General features: G+C 48.1%; 1 protein-coding gene across 3 annotated transcripts in view; it reads right to left on the bottom strand.

Moving 5' to 3' along the window:
* CCAR1 (cell division cycle and apoptosis regulator 1) overlaps window positions 1-18,200 on the bottom strand; it is a 268,378-nt gene that overhangs the window by 79,911 nt on the left and 170,267 nt on the right. For all 3 annotated transcript variants that reach the window (XM_030203453.1, XM_030203454.1, XM_030203452.1), the window contains exon 17: window positions 4,631-4,822. In XM_030203453.1, coding sequence (XP_030059313.1) covers window positions 4,631-4,822 — 192 coding nt within the window. The remainder of the gene's footprint in view (window positions 1-4,630; window positions 4,823-18,200) is intronic.

Consider the following 18,200-nt stretch of genomic DNA (forward strand, 5'->3'; position numbering starts at 1 on the left):
CTTGCTGTTGTTTTGGCGCTGCTGTAAGTTGAATAACGAAGAGAGGGCCCGGGCCGGGTGAAGGGGGGGCGGGGGCGACTCCGGGGTGGGGGTGGTAGCGGCTACCTTGGGGGGGGGAGGGGACATGGGAGGTCTCAGAAGGAGGGGGGCCTTGGAGCTGGGAGGGCTGGACTGAAGGGGTCTTCCAGCTGGCTGGGAAGAAGGCACGGGGGGGGGGGCAGGGGGCCTTGGAACTGGGAGGGAGGGCAGGGGGCCCCTTACAGTTGTGAGGGAATGGGGCCCTTACAGTTGTGAGGGAGAGCAGGGGGTCTTGGAACTGGGAGGGAGGGAAGGGGGCCTTGGGAGCTGGGGGGAGGGCCTGGGACCTTGGGAGCTGGGGGGGAGGGCCTGGAGCCTTGGAACTGGGAGGGAGGGAGGGCGGGCAGGGGGCCTTGCAGCTGGGAAGGGGGGAGGACTGGAGCCTTGGAGCTGGGAGGGAGGGACAGAAGGGGCCTTGGAGCTGGCAGGGAAGGAGGATGGCAGGGGGCCTTGCAGCTGCAACGGGAGGGGGGCCTTGGGAAAAAAAAACATTCCAATACGCGCCCGTTTTAACGGGCTTAACGGCTAGTCAAACATATAAACGGCGAGTGACCGAACTCACTCGCAAATGCGCAGTAGAGACTTCCCTCTCTGTCCCGCCCCCGCGTCAATATGTGATGACGGGGGTGGGGCAGGGAGGGAAACTGCGCTCCCCCCCCCCCGAGGTCGCCGCCACCGGTAACCCCCCCCCCCCGAGTCGCCGCCGCCACCCCTCCACCCGGCCCGGGCCCTCTGATCGCAATTAATTCACCTTACATCGCCACAGCAAGCAGATCAGCTGAGCTCCAGTCGGCCTTCATTCCCTGTGTCCCGCCCTCGCCGATGGTACGTCACACGAGGGCGGGACACAGGCAGTGAAGGAAGGCCAGGCCGACGGGAGCTCAGCTGATCTGTGTGCTGCGGCGATGTAAGTTGAATTAATAGCGAACAGAGGGCCCGGGCCGGGTGGAGGGGTGGCGGCGACTACGGGGGGGGGGGGGGGGGGGGGGGGGCTTGGAAACCCCCCCACTCCAATAGTAGCCCGTTTTAACGGGCTCAACGGCTACTCCATATATATCAGCTCACCTTTATCCACGTTTGTTTACCCTTTCAAAAAACTCTAATAAATGCAAAAGCGAAGACTTCACTTTCTTAAACCCCTGCTTAATTACTCCCTTAAGTCATTTCTTATCTATATTACCAGTAATTTGTTTTTAGAACTGCTTCTACCATTTTGCTCAGAACATGTCAGTCTCACAGGTCTATAGTATTTAGGATCACTCTTGAAGCGCTTTTTAATGATTGCCAGTATACTGACCACCCTGCAGACCTTAGGTACACTGGATATTTTAAATGATAGTCTTCAGATTACTAGAAACAAGTTAGCAATTTCATGCTTTGATTCTTTCAAACTCTGGTGTGAATATTATTGATTCAAGATGGTTTGTTACTTTCCAGTTTACCTGCTCTCTGACAACTTTTAGATTTACAGTGATTTACTTTTGTTGCTCTGATTCACCACCAGGACAGCTGAGGAAAAATTACGAACTTTCGTAGGTCTTCAATTTTTTTCCAACAAGCAGAAAAGCTCCGACAACTAACGTTTGACGGGAAAACATTGTGCCACCAAAGGTGTTATTCCCATTACAACTTCTAACGTGCGATCCAAAGTGGGGAATAATGTTCTGTTTCAATAGCATCCTTCAAGCATCCTGGGTGACTGTTGGCTTCCCCTCCCCCCCATTCTATTTTAAAAACTGCTCTATCTCCTTTTTAAAAGTTAGTGCCAGCAGCCTGGTTCCATCCTGGTTAAGGTGGAGCCCATCCTTTCAGAACAGTCTCCCCCTTTCCCAGAATGTTGCCCAGTTCCCAACAAATCTAAATCCCTCATCCCTGCACCATCGTCTCAACCACACATTGAGACTTCGGAGCTCTGACTGACTTTTGGGTCCTGTATATATGGGGAGCATCTCTGAAAATGCTACCCTGGAGAATCTGTACTTCAGTTTTCTACCTAAAAGCCTAAATTTGGCCTCCAGATCCTCCCTCCCAGATTTTCCTATGTCGTTGGTACCCACATGTACCAAGACAGCCGGCTCCTCCCCAGCACTATCTAAGATCCTGTCTAGGTGACGTGTGAGGTCTGCCACCTTCGCACCAGGCGATCCTCACATCCACCAGCCACCCAGCTATCTATATGCCTAATGATAAAATCACCAACTACAACAACTGTCACTATGCACACTAAAGATGTGAAGCAAATCTGTGCCATGAACTCATGGTGTGCCAGTGCCGGAGATCTATGACTCAAGGACTCTTCTCAGACTGAGAAGCTAGAAGCTGTAGGCTTGTGGAATTCTTATTCTACAGAAAAAGGAATGACCTTTCAGTCTCCTGAAAGAGAGACTTGTACATATGGGGAGAAAGACGCCTCTTTTCCCCTTATTTTCACTTTTCAGGGACTCTTTATCTGAGGCTTACCTTTCCTATCAAAGATTCCAGAATAGTGGCACATCTGGCAGTAGCAATCACAGAGCCTCCATTGTTAAGGCTCTAAACTTACTACTACTACTTAACATTTCTAGAGCGCTACTAGGGTTACGTAGCGCTGTACAAAATAAACAAAGAAGGACGGTCCCTGCTCAAATGAGCTTACAATCTAAAGAACGAAATGTCAAGTTGGGCAGTCTAGATTTCCTGGGTAGAGGTGTAGAGGTTAGGTGCCGAAGGCGACATTGAAGAGGTGGGCTTTAAGCAGAGATTTGAAGATGGGCAGGGAGGGGGCCTGACGTATGGGCTCGGGGAGTTTGTTCCACGCATGGGGTGAGGCGAGGCAGAAAGGGCGGAGCCTGGAGTTGGCAGTGGTGGAGAAGGGTACTGAAAGGAGGGATTTGTCTTGAGAGCGGAGGTTACGGGTAGGAACGTAAGGGGAGATGAGGGTTGAGAGGTAAGGAGGGGCTGCAGATCGAGTACATTTGTAGGTTAGTAGCAGAAGCTTGAATTGAATGCGGTACCTGATCGGAAGCCAATGAAGTGACTTGAGGAGAGGGGTGAAATGAGTGTATCGGTTCAGGCGGAAGATAAGACGTGCAGCAGAGTTCTGAATGGACTGAAGGGGGGATAGGTGGCTAAGTGGGAGACCAGTGAGGAGTAGGTTGCAGTAGTCAAGGCGAGAGGTAACGAGAGAGTGGATGAGAGTTCTTGGCCTTGCGAGATGCTGAACTACATAAAACAATTAGGGACACCATAGGGGGCCCCAAGGCATCGGTACTAGACTGCTTATCCATTTATGACCGACTGTCATCATGCATGGGCAGTTTTGGCAGCCTAGGTTGGAGATTGCCATGATGTCTGCAAGGCTGACATCAATGATCATTTTTTTTTTTTAATGTTGTGATGCAGCAAAGGAAAAGCAAAACGAACAGGAAAATGAACAGGAAAAATATAAAGCAAGCATGGGGACATCTTATCAGTGCCGTAGCGAGGGTGCCTGACACCCGGGGCGGGTCGCCGCTGCGTACCCCCCCTCCCCGGGTGCAGGGCACCGCGCCCCCCCTCTGGAGCGCTGCCCCCCCCCAGAAACGCACCCTACCTTTCAGCAGGCGGGAGGGCCGATCCGCCCCCAGTGCACGTCACTGGGAGCTGCGTCGGCTCTGCTGCTTCCCTGCTTTCTCTGCCCCGGAACAGGAAGTAACCTGTTCCGGGGCAGAAAGAGCAGGGAACCAGCGAGCCAACACCCCCCCCCCCCCCAGCTCATGCACCCGGGGCGGACCGCCCCACCGCCCCCCCTCCCTTCCTACGCCACTGCATCTTATACAAAAAAGGAGATTCTAAGAGAGAGAAAACAGAATGAATGCCTGGATGTAAGGGCAGGAAAAACAGTCTGAGGAAGGATTAAACACTTTGCTGTGAAAGATCTTACTAAGCTTCAGGACAGCAAGGTTCATTAGTGTGCCTTATTTCATCTTCCTTATCAAAGAATGTTGCTACTATTTGGGTTTCTGCCAGGTATGTGGTATGTGTGACCTGGACAGGACACTGTTGTAGGAAGGAAACTGGGCTAGACCGACCACTGGTCTTACCCAGTATGGATATTCTTATGTAAAGAAAAACAAAATCTATAAGATTTAACTTAAAGCACTCCCTGAAAAGTTTCAATAAAACTATACAATATACTAAAGTTCTTAAATTCACTATTAAGCACATTTTTATTAATTCTAGCAACTATTTCTCTACTTAGTTACTATACTTCATAAATTAACCTTTTTTTACAGTCATATTTTGCATAATTTAAACAAGAAATATGATTACACATTTTTAAGGTTATATAGTTGTAAGGTTTATCTATTCTAATTTTACACTTCTACCCCACCTTTACACACCATGGAACTGCTCAAAGTAGCTTATAGTACCAGTAAAACATGCCATTAATACAATTTAAATATAACCTAAGAAGCTATTCACACACCTTACCTCATATGCTATGCTTTCTGAACCCATAACATACTGAAGTATTTGGATATTTCTCTTCCTATTGATATTATTTTCTTCACAGAGAAATGTCAGACTGTACCTCAAATGAATGCTCTTTGTTGTCCTCCAGTCTATAGTCCAGGAGCACACTCAGTGACATGATGCTGCAGTCAAACTTTCCATTCTTGGCAGTCCAGTTGGGGTGGACAATAATTGCTGGTTCATCTGGTATTGCATAGCGTCTATCACGCCGCTGACGTTCCACTTCTTCCAATCGTTTCTTTTCTTCTTCCTGCATAAAACCAGAAACACTGCTGTTCAAAGTCCACTCTTACCTCATACACAGATTAAGTGTGATTCGCAGGAAATCTGTTTTTACCTTCAACCATACAACACTTCCATGCTGCATTCTAGCATCCACCAGGAGTTGAATCCTTGGCCACTTAAGTGCCTCAAGCAAGCATTGCACAGATCTCATCTGCACTTGTGCATCAATTCTGACAACTGGGTTTCCGCTTGCCCTGAACAAGCTCAGTGTCCAATTTAATTCCTCCAATGGCTCTTGGGACATAAACCACCATAACTTGAGGCCACAGAGTTTGTAAGTTTCCAAAAAAGTATTCAGACCACTTATTAAAAATTCTTGGACAGTCCAGTAATTTATCTTAGGTCTCATGCACAGAAATAATCTTGAATGTTTATTATTAAAAAATATGAACAAAGGTGAGAGGTAGGGATGACAGCTGCCCAAATGGCAGCCTAACTCTGAAGCTCTTCTACTGCTGACAAATAGAAGACAAATCAAACTCCACTAAAACTCTGAACCAGGACAGTGGCACAAAAGAAAGCATTGGATACATACAGCAGAGCAAAATTTGGGGAAAACAAAGGAGCCCAGTGTACCTTGATATGAATGAGCACTAAGAGAGCAATGCAGTTGGCATCCCTGCTAAGTATGGCATCAGAGAACTTGGAGAACATGACTCTAGCTGTGGCGGGGAAGAGGTCAGAGGAAAAATTAATTCAAGCTCTGTTTTATGGAGCAGGTGAGTTCCAGGTCATGAGGTATACATATGTCTGGAAGAGACAGAGACTAAATTGAAGGAGGAGGAATTGGTGACACAGAAGCAACAGAAAGCAGAGTGGCAGCATCACAGTCTATATTTAATGCTATAGATACTAGATAACACTGAAAATAAGAATGGGCAAAATAAGCTGTATATATAGGAGGGATCACAGGGAGGATGGCATCACACAGAATGGCAGGCAGAGAAGAGACAAGTATGGAAGAAAGGAAGAAATGTGAATCACTACATTAAATGTTAATGGGTTAAATTTTCCCAGAAAGAAACGTTCTACTTTTTAAAGAGGCAGCCTCTTTCAAATGCAGATGTCTTGATGATGAAAATACCAACCAAAGGGTAAAGGTAAGAAAACCCCCACGTATAGTTCAAATACCAGTACAGGAAAGTAGGGGTGGACCAGGAAATCTCATCAGTCAAAGGTGGGTTGAACTTTATTCAGTACCAGATATGTACATGACCTGACACAGGGCCCTGTTTCGATGGAACAACCATCTGCCTCAGGGGTCAAACACTACATATAAAATACATATAAATACACAGAAAGCATTAAAATAAAAAACATTATGAAACATCAATAAATATGCATACATAAAAAACCATAAACAAGGACATAAACAGCACATTATCAAACAGAGTAGACATAAAGCAGAACGAAGATGAAGACAACATCAGAAGCAATATACTACTACTACTATAAATCACTTTTATAGCGCTACCAGTCGTACGCAGCGTTTTACAATTGAACATGAAGAAGAAAGACAGTCCCTGCACAAAAGAGCTTACAATCTAAATCAGGACAAACAGACAGGACCAAAAAGGATAAGGGAAGGACAGACAGAAGGACACATAAGGACAAAAGTTACAAGTCAGGAGTCAAAAGCAGCATCAAACAGGTAGGCCTTTAGCCCGGATTTGAAGGCTGCAAGGGATGGAGGTAGACGTAATGGGTCAGGAAGCCTATTCCAGGCATAAGGTGCGGCGAGATAGAAGCAGCGGAATCTGGAGTTAGCGATGGAGGAGAAGGGTGCAATTAGGAAAGATTTGCCCAGTGAACGGAGTTTTAGGGAAGGAGTGTAGGGAGAGATGAGGGTGGAGAGGTAGTGAGGGGCTGCAGAGTGAATGCACTTATAGGTCAACAAGAGGAGCTTGAATTGTATACGGAAACGGACAGGGAGCCAGTGAAGTGATTTCAGAAGAGGGGTGAAATGGGCATAACGACTTTGGCGAAATATTAGTCGTGCGGCAGAGTTTTGAACAGATTGAAGAGGAGAGAGATAGCTGAGTGGAAGACCTGTGAAAAGCAAGTTGCAGTAGTCTAAGCGAGAGGTGATGAGAGTGTGGATGAGGGTTCTGATAGCGTGTTCAGAAAGGAAAGGGCGAATTCTGGCAATGTTATAAAGGAAGAAACGACAGGTTTTAGCAATCAGTTGAATATGTGCCGAGAAGGAGAGGGAGGAGTCGAAGACAACCCCAAGGTTGCAAGCAGACGAGACAGGAAGAATGAGCGTGTTGTCGATAGAAATAGAGAATGGGGGAAGGGGGGAGGTTGGTTTAGGAGGGAAGATAAGGAGTTCAGTTTTGGACATATTGAGTTTCAGGTGGCGGTGAAACATCCAGGTAGCAATGTCAAAGAGGCAGGCAGATACCTTGGACTGGATTTCTACTGAGATTACTGGTGTGGAGAATATACTGAAACAAACAATAAGGCATGTAAGAAATAAAAAATAAAATACAAAAACAGAACTGACCTTGTGGTTGAAAAACACAAAATATGGGTGCAGAATGTAGAATGATATACTTTGTAATGATAAACCCTGAATCAACATGAAAAGAAACCAATGCATAATCAGAAAGGGGCATTGGAATACACTGGGACAAACGAAGGATGCCAATTAAAACATTCAATAATCAGGAAAAAAAGAGGATGGTTGACAGAAAACAGTAAAATGAAAAACTAATTAAAATACATATTGATAAAAATGTATATAAAAAACATAGCCAAGAAAGATCAGGTACATAAAAATCATGGTCAACTTATGAGTACACATCATACACAGAAACATGAAAAAATAATGTGATATCCTTAAAATGCAAAAAAATCTGAAATAAAAAATGTATGATTAAAAAAAAGGGGGGAGGGAGTGCAAAACAAACAATAGGAAAAAAGTGAAAAACAAAAATATGAAAAGAGGCACTAAAATATCACTAACATTGTGATGCTATAGATAAAGCAATAATGCGAAATAAACAATGGTTTAAAAAAGAATAAAGACAAAACTGCTATAAAAACAATGTAGTATCAGAGCTGTGACTTCCCAGGTGGTTATAGCGCAATGGAGAGAAAATATAAAACCACAGAATGCAATGAGTGAAAATAGAGTGTAGGTAATGCTGAAAAACACAAAGTACCAAGAAAAAGAAGAGGCAAAAACTAAAAAAAAACAAAAACATGGAACAGAACTGCCAATGTTGGAGAAAAGTGCAGAGAAACATGCCAATAAGAAAAAATATTCAGAAGCCACACTGAGAGGGTAAATAAAGGAACATCATCCCTGATGCAGGGATGCAAAACATATAATATCAGGTGGCTTGCACTCGAGAAATGCTTAATTAAGCTAAGTATTGAATAATATTTAAATCACATTGTGGTGAAGTAGTACTTTAAATATTTATAAGAAGAAAGCAAATGAAAAGACATTTTGGATCTATAAGGAATCTGGTGTTTGGCGGTAATAAGAGATTTACTAAGCCCACCGTCTGATGATACAGTGGGAAAAATTCTCTAAAAGTTTAGAGTTACTGATATAGCTTTCCCACTGAAATACTTTGTTGAATACCATATATTGAGAGAAGACTCTGGTACAAGCCATTTCGGGTTATTCCTATTGCTGTGGGAGCCTACAGCAGCATTACACCAAGGCTGGACAAATTTCTACAAAACCTTGATATTTCAGATTTAACAACATAAGGTTACAGAAAACAGTTTTGCTAGGTTCAAGAAATATTTTATGAACATACCTGGATAATTCATAAACTTCTGAATAAAGCTCAAATTCTCCAGAGATCGTAGACAAATCTTTGTGTTATGTGCCATGTATAATAATAATAATAATAATAATAATGAAAAGTGAATTTAAAAAGGCTAAAAGCTGCATTTTACACAAATACTAACACATTACCTACCATACCTGAATATAACTTGCCTTGATCTACAACTGAAAAGGCATGAGCTAAATTCAAATGAATCTATTTGCAAAGTTAATCTTTATGCCTTCCTTTAGTCAGATCTTAAGATCATGACAACCCATCAGGGGAACTGAAACACAAATGTAGATTACCTTTATATTTTCCTGTCAGCACTCAACTACTTCTCCCAGCTGAAACAGACATTCTCTGCCAATTAACAGTATGACTTCACTACCTCAAAAGAGCAGGAAGTTAAATCCTGCCAGTGCTGACAGCTCCTAAAGCGAATGCTACATACCTGTAGAAGGTATTCTCCGAGGACAGCAGGCTGATTGTTCTCACTGATGGGTTGACGTCCTCGGCAGCCCCCTCCATCGGAAAGTTTACTAGCAAAGGCCTTTGCTAGTCCTCGCGCGCCCATGCGCACCGCGCATGCGCGGCCGTCTTCCCGCCCGAAACCGGCTCGAGCCGGCCAGTCCAGTATGTAGCAAGACAATACACTTCAAGGGAAGACTCAACTCCAAAGGGGAGGCGGGCGGGTTTGTGAGAACAATCAGCCTGCTGTCCTCGGAGAATACCTCTACAGGTATGTAGCATTCGCTTTCTCCGAGGACAAGCAGGCTGCTTGTTCTCACTGATGGGGTATCCCTAGCCCCCAGGCTCACTCAAAACAACAACCATGGTCAATTGGGCCTCGCAACGGCGAGGACATTAATGAGATTGACCTAAAAAATTTACCAACTAACTGAGAGTGCAGCCTGGAACAGAACAAACAGGGCCCTCGGGGGGTGGAGTTGGATCCTAAAGCCCAAACAGGTTCTGAAGAACTGACTGCCCGAACCGACTGTCGCGTCGGGTGTCCTGCTGCAGGCAGTAATGAGATGTGAATGTGTGGACAGATGACCACGTCGCAGCTTTGCAAATTTCTTCAATGGAGGCTGACTTCAAGTGGGCTACCGACGCAGCCATGGCTCTAACATTATGAGCCGTGACATGACCCTCAAGAGCCAGCCCCGCCTGGGCGTAAGTGAAGGAAATGCAATCTGCTAGCCAATTGGATATGGTGCGTTTCCCTACAGCCACTCCCCTCCTATTGGGATCAAAAGAAACAAACAATTGGGCGGACTGTCTGTGGGGCTGTGTCCGCTCCAGGTAGAAGGCCAATGCTCTCTTGCAGTCCAATGTGTGCAGCTGACGTTCAGCAGGGCAGGAATGAGGACGGGGAAAGAATGTTGGCAAGACAATTGACTGGTTCAGATGGAACTCCGACACAACCTTTGGCAGGAACTTAGGGTGAGTGCGGAGGACTACTCTATTATGATGAAATTTGGTGTACGGGGCCTGGGCTACCAGGGCCTGAAGCTCACTGACTCTACGAGCTGAAGTAACTGCCACCAAGAAAATGACCTTCCAGGTCAAGTACTTCAGATGGCAGGAATTCAGTGGCTCAAAAGGAGGTTTCATCAGCTGGGTGAGAACGACATTGAGATCCCATGACACTGTAGGAGGCTTGACAGGGGGCTTTGACAAAAGCAAACCTCTCATGAAGCGAACAACTAAAGGCTGTCCTGAGATCGGCTTACCTTCCACACGGTAATGGTATGCACTGATTGCACTAAGGTGAACCCTTACTGAGTTGGTCTTGAGACCAGACTCAGACAAGTGCAGAAGGTATTCAAGCAGGGTCTGTGTAGGACAAGAGCGAGGATCTAGGGCCTTGCTGTCACACCAGACGGCAAACCTCCTCCAATGGAAGAAGTAACTTCTCTTAGTGGAGTCTTTCCTGGAAGCAAGCAAGATGCGGGAGACACCCTCTGACAGACCCAAGAGGCAAAGTCTACGCCCTCAACATCCAGGCCGTGAGAGCCAGAGACTGGAGGTTGGGATGCAGAAGCGCCCCCTCGTCCTGTGTGATGAGGGTCGGAAAACACTCCAATCTCCACGGTTCTTCGGAGGATAACTCCAGAAGAAGGGGGAACCAGATCTGACGCGGCCAAAAAGGAGCAATCAGAATCATGGTGCCTCGGTCTTGCTTGAGTTTCAACAAAGTCTTCCCCACCAGAGGGATGGGAGGATAAGCATACAGCAGGCCCTCCCCCCAATCCAGGAGGAAGGCATCCGATGCTAGTCTGCCGGAGGCCTGAAGCCTGGAACAGAACTGAGGGACTTTGTGGTTCGCTCGAGATGCGAAGAGATCCACCAAGGGGGTGCCCCACGCTTGGAAGATGTGACGCACCACTCGGGAGTTGAGCGACCACTCGTGAGGTTGCATAATCCTGCTCAGTCTGTCGGCCAGACTGTTGTTTACGTCAGCCAGATATGTGGCTTGGAGCACCATGCCTTGACGGCGAGCCCAGAGCCACATGCTGACGGCTTCCTGACACAGGGGGCGAGATCCGGTGCCCCCCTGCTTGTTGACATAGTACATGGCAACCTGGTTGTCTGTCTGAATTTGGATAATTTGGTGGGACAGCCGATCTCTGAAAGCCTTCAGAGCGTTCCAGATCGCTCGCAACTCCAGAAGATTGATCTGTAGATCGCGTTCTTGGAGGGACCAACTTCCTTGGGTGTGAAGCCCATCGACATGAGCTCCCCATCCCAGGAGAGACGCATCCGTGGTCAGCACTTTTTGTGGCTGAGGAATTTGGAAGGGACGTCCCAGAGTCAAATTGGAGCAAATCGTCCACCAATACAGGGATTTGAGAAAACTCGTGGACAGGTGGATCACGTCCTCTAGTCCCCCAGCGGCCTGATACCACTGGGAGGCTAGGGTCCATTGAGCAGATCTCATGTGAAGGCGGGCCATGGGAGTCACATGAACTGTGGAGGCCATGTGGCCCAGCAATCTCAACATCTGCCGAGCTGTGATCTGCTGGGACACACGCACCCGCGAGACGAGGGACAACAAGTTGTTGGCTCTCGCCTCTGGGAGATAGGCGCGAGCCGTCCGAGAATCCAGCAGGGCTCCTATGAATTCGAGTTTCTGCACTGGGAGAAGATGGGACTTTGGGTAATTTATCACAAACCCCAGTAGCTCCAGGAGGCGAATAGTCATCTGCATGGACTGCAGGGCTCCTGCCTCGGATGTGTTCTTCACCAGCCAATCGTCGAGATATGGGAACACGTGCACCCCCAGCCTGCGAAGTGCCGCTGCTACCACAGCTAGGCACTTTGTGAACACCCTGGGCGCAGAGGCGAGCCCAAAGGGTAGCACACAGTACTGGAAGTGACGTGTGCCCAGCTGAAATCGCAGATACTGTCTGTGAGCTGGCAGTATCGGGATGTGTGTGTAGGCATCCTTCAAGTCCAGAGAGCATAGCCAATCGTTTTGCTGAATCATGGGGAGAAGGGTGCCCAGGGAAAGCATCCTGAACTTTTCTTTTACGAGATATTTGTTCAGGGCCCTTAGGTCTAGGATGGGACGCATCCCCCCTGTTTTCTTTTCCACAAGGAAGTACCTGGAATAGAATCCCAGCCCTTCTTGCCCGGATGGCACGGGCTCGACCGCATTGGCGCTGAGAAGGGCGGAGAGTTCCTCTACAAGTACCTGCTTGTGTTGGAAGCTGTAAGACTGAGCCCCCGGTGGACAATTTGGAGGTTTTGATGCCAAATTGAGGGTGTATCCTTGCCGGACTATTTGGAGAACCCACTGATCGGAGGTTATGAGAGGCCACCTTTGGTGAAAAGCTTTCAACCTCCCTCCGACCGGCAGGTCGCCCGGCACTGACACTTGGATGTCAGCTATGCTCTGCTGGAGCCAGTCAAAAGCTCGCCCCTTGCTTTTGCTGGGGAGCCGCGGGGCCCTGCTGAGGCGCACGCTGCTGACGAGAGCGAGCGCGCTGGGGCTTAGCCTGGGCCGCAGGCTGTCGGGAAGGAGGATTGTACCTACGCTTACCAGAAGCATAGGGACCAGTCTTCCTTCCCCCGAAAAATCTTCTACCTGTAGAGGTAGAGGCTGAAGGCTGCCGACGGGAGAACTTGTCGAATGCGGTGTCCCGCTGGTGGAGAGACTCTACCACCTGCTCGACTTTTTCTCCAAAAATGTTGTCCGCACGGCAAGGCGAGTCCGCAATCCGCTGCTGGAGTCTATTCTCCAGGTCGGCGGCACGCAGCCATGAGAGCCTGCGCATCACCACACCTTGAGCAGCGGCCCTGGACGCAACATCAAAAGTGTCATAAACTCCTCTGGCCAGGAATTTTCTGCACGCCTTCAGCTGCCTGACCACCTCCTGAAAAGGCTTGGCTTGCTCAGGGGGAAGAGCATCAACCAAGCCCGCCAACTGCCGCACATTGTTCCGCATGTGTATGCTCGTGTAGAGCTGGTAAGACTGGATCTTGGCCACGAGCATAGAAGAATGTTAGGCCTTCCTCCCAAAGGAGTCTAAGGTTCTAGGGTCTTTGCCCGGGGGCGCCGAAGCATGCTCCCTAGAACTCTTAGCCTTCTTTAGGGCCAGATCCACAACCAGAGTCATGAGGCAACTGAGTGCGCATCAGCTCTGGGTCCCCATGGATCCGGTACTGGGACTCAATCTTCTTGGGAATGTGGGGATTACTTAGTGGCTTGGTCCAGTTCGCAAGCAATGTCTTTTTCAGGACATGGTGCAAGGGAACAGTGGACGCTTCCTTAGGTGGAGAAGGATAGTCCAGGAGCTCAAACATTTCAGCCCTGGGCTCGTCCTCCACAACCACCGGGAAGGGGATGGCCGTAGACATCTCCCGGACAAAGGAAGCAAAAGACAGACTCTCGGGAGGAGAAAGCTGTCTCTCAGGAGAGGGAGTGGGATCAGAAGGAAGACCCTCAGACTCCTCGTCAGAGAAATATCTGGGGTCTTCCTCTTCCTCCCACGAGGCCTCACCCTCGGTGTCAGACACAAGTTCACGAACCTGTGTCTGCAACCTCGCCCTGCTTGACTCGGTGGAACCCCGTCCACGGTGGGGGCGTCGAGAGGTAGACTCCCTCGCCCGCATCGGCGAAGCTCCCTCCGCCGACGTAGTCGGGGAGCCTTCCTGGGAGGTGGCCGCGGTCGGCACCGCACGCGGTACCGACGTCGGGGACCTCAACCTGGGCGATGGGCCAGCCGGCGCCACGCTCGACGGTACCGGAGGCGCAAGCACCGCCAGTACCGGAGGGGTAGGGCGCAACAGCTCTCCCAGAATCTCTGGGGAACGGCCCGGAGGCTCTCGTTTAGAGCGGCTGCAGAGAAAGGCTGAGAGGCCGATGCAGGCGTCGACGCCAGAACCTGTTCCGGGCGAGGAGGCTGTTCCGGGCTGTCCAGAGTGGAGCGCATCGACACCTCCTGAACAGAGGGTGAGCGGTCCTCTCGGTGCCGATGCCTGCTGGGTGCCGAATCCCTCGGCGACCCAGAGCTCTCGGTGCCGACATGGGGAGGAGACCGGTGTCGATGCTTCTTCGACTTCTTCCGAAGCATGTCACCGGAGCTCCCCGGCACCGACGAGGAGGACGTAGAATCCATCCGTCGCTTCCTCGGGGCCGAGACCGAAGAGGGTCGATCCCGGGGGGGCTGTACCGCAGGAGCCCTCAGGGTAGGAGGAGACCCACCCGAAGGCTCACCGCCACCAGCAGGGGAATGGACAGCCCTCACCTGCACTCCTGACGATGCACCTCCGTCCGACGACATCAGCAGACGAAGTCTCGGTACCACCGACGTCGATACAGTCGCCCGATGCCTCGGCGCCGATGCAGAGGTCCGATGCCTCAATGCAGTCGATGGAGCGGCAGCCAAGGAAGATGGTCCGGACGCTGACGACGTCGATGCACTCGATGCCTCCGGTGCCGATGCCGACGAAGAGCCCGAGAACAAAACGTTCCACTGGGCTAATCTCGCTACCTGAGTCCGCCTTTGTAACAGGGAACACAGACTGCAGTTCTGAGGGCGGTGCTGGGCCCCTAGACACTGAAGACACGCAGAGTGCCTATCAGTGAGCGAGATTACCCGGGCGCACTGGGTGCACTTCTTGAAGCCGCTGGAAGGCTTCGATGTCATGGGCGGAAAAATCACGCCGGCGAAATCAAAAGCCGAAATGGCGAAAATTGAAGCACAAAAATTTAGAGGGAGAAAAATCTCGACCGAGGCCAAAAGAGGCCTACCCCGACAACGAAAGAAAACTTACGGGGCAAAAACTGAGAAATACGGGAAGGGCAGAAAACCCGAAAGGGTCTTCCGGAACACTACCGGAGCGCTTCCCGAACTTTTTCACAGGAAAAAAGGACAAAAACACGTCAAAAAGGACGCGCGAGGTCGACTCTCTGGGGCACGAACGGCGTAACACGACCGTACCGAGTGCGGACGAAAGAAGACTGGCCGGCTCGAGCCGGTTTCGGCGGGAAGACGGCCGCGCATGCGCGGTGCGCATGGGCGCGCGAGGACTAGCAAAGGCCTTTGCTAGTAAACTTTCCGATGGAGGGGGCTGCCGAGGACGTCAACCCATCAGTGAGAACAAGCAGCCTGCTTGTCCTCGGAGAACAAATAAGAAACAATAGTATATGTAAGACACTCTTGTTTCACCACACTTTCCACAGTGCCTTTAATACCTTCTATTATTACTAAATATTTATATAATGCTAGAACGGGGAGAGCCACTTTACACAGAGGGCCACATAAATGTCAGTATATTTCTGACAGGCCACAACTTTATGCAATGCTGGAACCGGACATGCACAGAGCTCTAGAGACCTTCTGTGTTAAATAAGTAAAATTTTAACGAAAAACAACAGAAACAAACTGCAAGAGTGACTATTTTGAAAATATTTGTGAAATACACTATTTAAAATCAACAAATCTCTGGTCAATGACATTTTCTTGTATATGTCCCATGGTCTTGTGGGCCACACAAATTTCAATGGCAGGCTATAGGTTGCCTACCCCTATGCTAGAAGGTGGATGCAGCCTTGTGGAAATATACATATTGTAACACTGAGACCAGGCTCAGTGGAACTTACAATCTAGTCAAGACAGATAAACAGAAAGGATAAGTAAGCAATAAGGAGAATCAGGGAAAACTATTTAAGGTCTCAAAGGTGCGTAAATAGCAGTCTGAACTGAAGAGAGAGACGCTTTATGTAATAGGTAAAGCTGTGAGATTAGAATTCTGTCCTACATATCAATTTATATAAGAAAAAAAATACAATGGGGAAATGGGAGTAAGTTGATAAGTGTTAGGGAAAGAGGCAGGACTGGTGCAAAGGCATTAAACACTCTAGGTGAACCTTCAGCTTTGTGCCTCCCCACACCCAGGGCTGTAAAGTAGGTACACCAAACCTTCGACACTGACTCCAGCTCCAACTCTGACTCCTATGGATATCAGGCTTTACTTTTTTGGTCTAGATTTAAACTATTGATCAATATAAGTATAAAACGATAAATTTACCATATGTTGTAATGGGGTTTTTTTTTTATTTTAAAGCTGGAGTTGGTACATTTTTACCGACACTGACTCCACCCAATGTATTTAGTTGTCCCAATCTCACCACACACTTGCATGGGTAAGCAAGGAAAAAGGAAGCCCCTATATCTATAGTCTTTTGTTTTAAAGTCAAAAATAATTTCCTTTTTTGTTGTGTGACTCTGGTGATATCCGGATAGATCCATATTTTGGAACCATAAATTGAGCATTCATGTTTCTAAAATAAAGCTTTAAAATAGCGTTATAGTCTTGCTCAAATACCAAGGATATAATCATAGTGACTCTGTTAGCTATAATATCTGAGGATTGTTCCAAATATCAGAGATATTTTGTAGATTTAAGTTAATTCTTCAGAGCCTTGCACTCCTTCTCTACTCTTAGGAATATAATATTTTATTTAGCGGGGGTATACCCTCTGGGGGAAAATGAAGAATTTCTATCAGTATTTCTTAAAGGTATCTAGTAGGGTTACCCCCGCTATCAGTGGAAAATTTAAGAGTCGGAGATTAGGCGCCGATTAAAATTTTCAATTTGTTCAATTTTCTGCTCATATTAGTTAAATCTTTCACCGATGTGTTTTTAAAGTCCTTCAATACTTCCACTCTTTCTGTATCGCTTTTACTTGTGTAGTTATATCCTCTTTAACAGAGTCTACAGTCTCTTTTAGTTCCACAAACTTAATGTTTAAATTTTGTACATCACCTGAAGTTTTTTGAATTGTTGTGGTGATTTGGTCCAACATCACCTTCACGTTTGCAGAGTCACCTCCGAGTTTGTGCCATAGGGGTGATCCCCCATGGCTTCCTGAGTCGTTGTTTGTGTTCCTGGGTCCTCACTGGAAACTCCTTTCGGCCCGCCTTCCGAGTCGTCGGGGTTTCCCACCAGGGCCACTTTCGACATCGGGCTAGGAGGGACGAGTGAAAGCGATGGTGGCGATAGGGAGATTTCCTCTCCCAGTGAGGTTTCCGCTTCTCCGGTCTCCCCACGCGGGATCCTCTCTCCGAGTCCTGGAGGCACCGGGGAAAAAACGCTCCAACGAATTGCTTCCAACTGACTCCACAGCCCTGTCTACATCCCCAGTATTTTAATAATTAAAACTTAACAACCATGATTCCTCAATATCATTCCTCCTGTAAAAATCATAACTGGACATCATGGGGACAATTCCACAAACCTTGAGAGCCTATTCTATAATCGACGTTTGGGCACCCAAGAAGGCATGCGGAGTCTCAATGTGTGGATGAGAGGAGTCTCAATGCGTGGATGAGACAATGGTGCAGGGAGGAGGGTGAGATTTGTTAGGAACTGGGCAACATTCTGGGGAAGAGGAGCCTATTCCGAAAGAATGGGCTCCACCTTAACCAGGGTGGGAACAGGCTGCTGGCATCAGAAGTTAAAAAGGAGATAGAGCAGCTTTTAAACTAGAGACTGGGGGAAGGCCAACAGTCGCTCAAAAGTGCATGGTTCGGAACAAAGTATTTTTAAAGATATCACCAAAACAGGGAAGATAGGGTATCCCAATAGTGAGGTTGCCAAAGAGACCATAGTAGATCAGGTGTCCCTAAATAAAAATAAAAATCAGACAAAAGATTGCAAATTAATACTGTCAAGTACTGAACATAATGTAAATAGGAACAAACAGTTTGAAATGTCTATAAGCGAATGCCAGAAGCCTAAGAAATAAGATGGGAGAGTTAGACTATATTGCACTCAGTGGCGTACCAAGGGGGGGGGCGGTCCGCCCCGGGTGCCAGTGGGTGGGGGGTGCTCCGCTCCCACCGCCTCCCGTGGCCGTTCCCGCGGCGCCGCACATTAAAAAAACCGGCGAAGCAGCGTCGCAGGCAGTGCCTCGCATCCTGCTTGTAAAAAAAAAAAAAAAAAAAAATCAAATCTCCTTCCTTCTCCTCCTCGTCTTGACGTCGACTCGGGCCTTCCAATCAATTTGATTGGAAGGCCCGAGTCAACGTCAAGACG

Source organism: Microcaecilia unicolor, chromosome 5 (genome assembly GCF_901765095.1).
Source record: "Microcaecilia unicolor chromosome 5, aMicUni1.1, whole genome shotgun sequence".
In the NCBI taxonomy this organism is placed as follows: domain Eukaryota; kingdom Metazoa; phylum Chordata; class Amphibia; order Gymnophiona; family Siphonopidae; genus Microcaecilia; species Microcaecilia unicolor.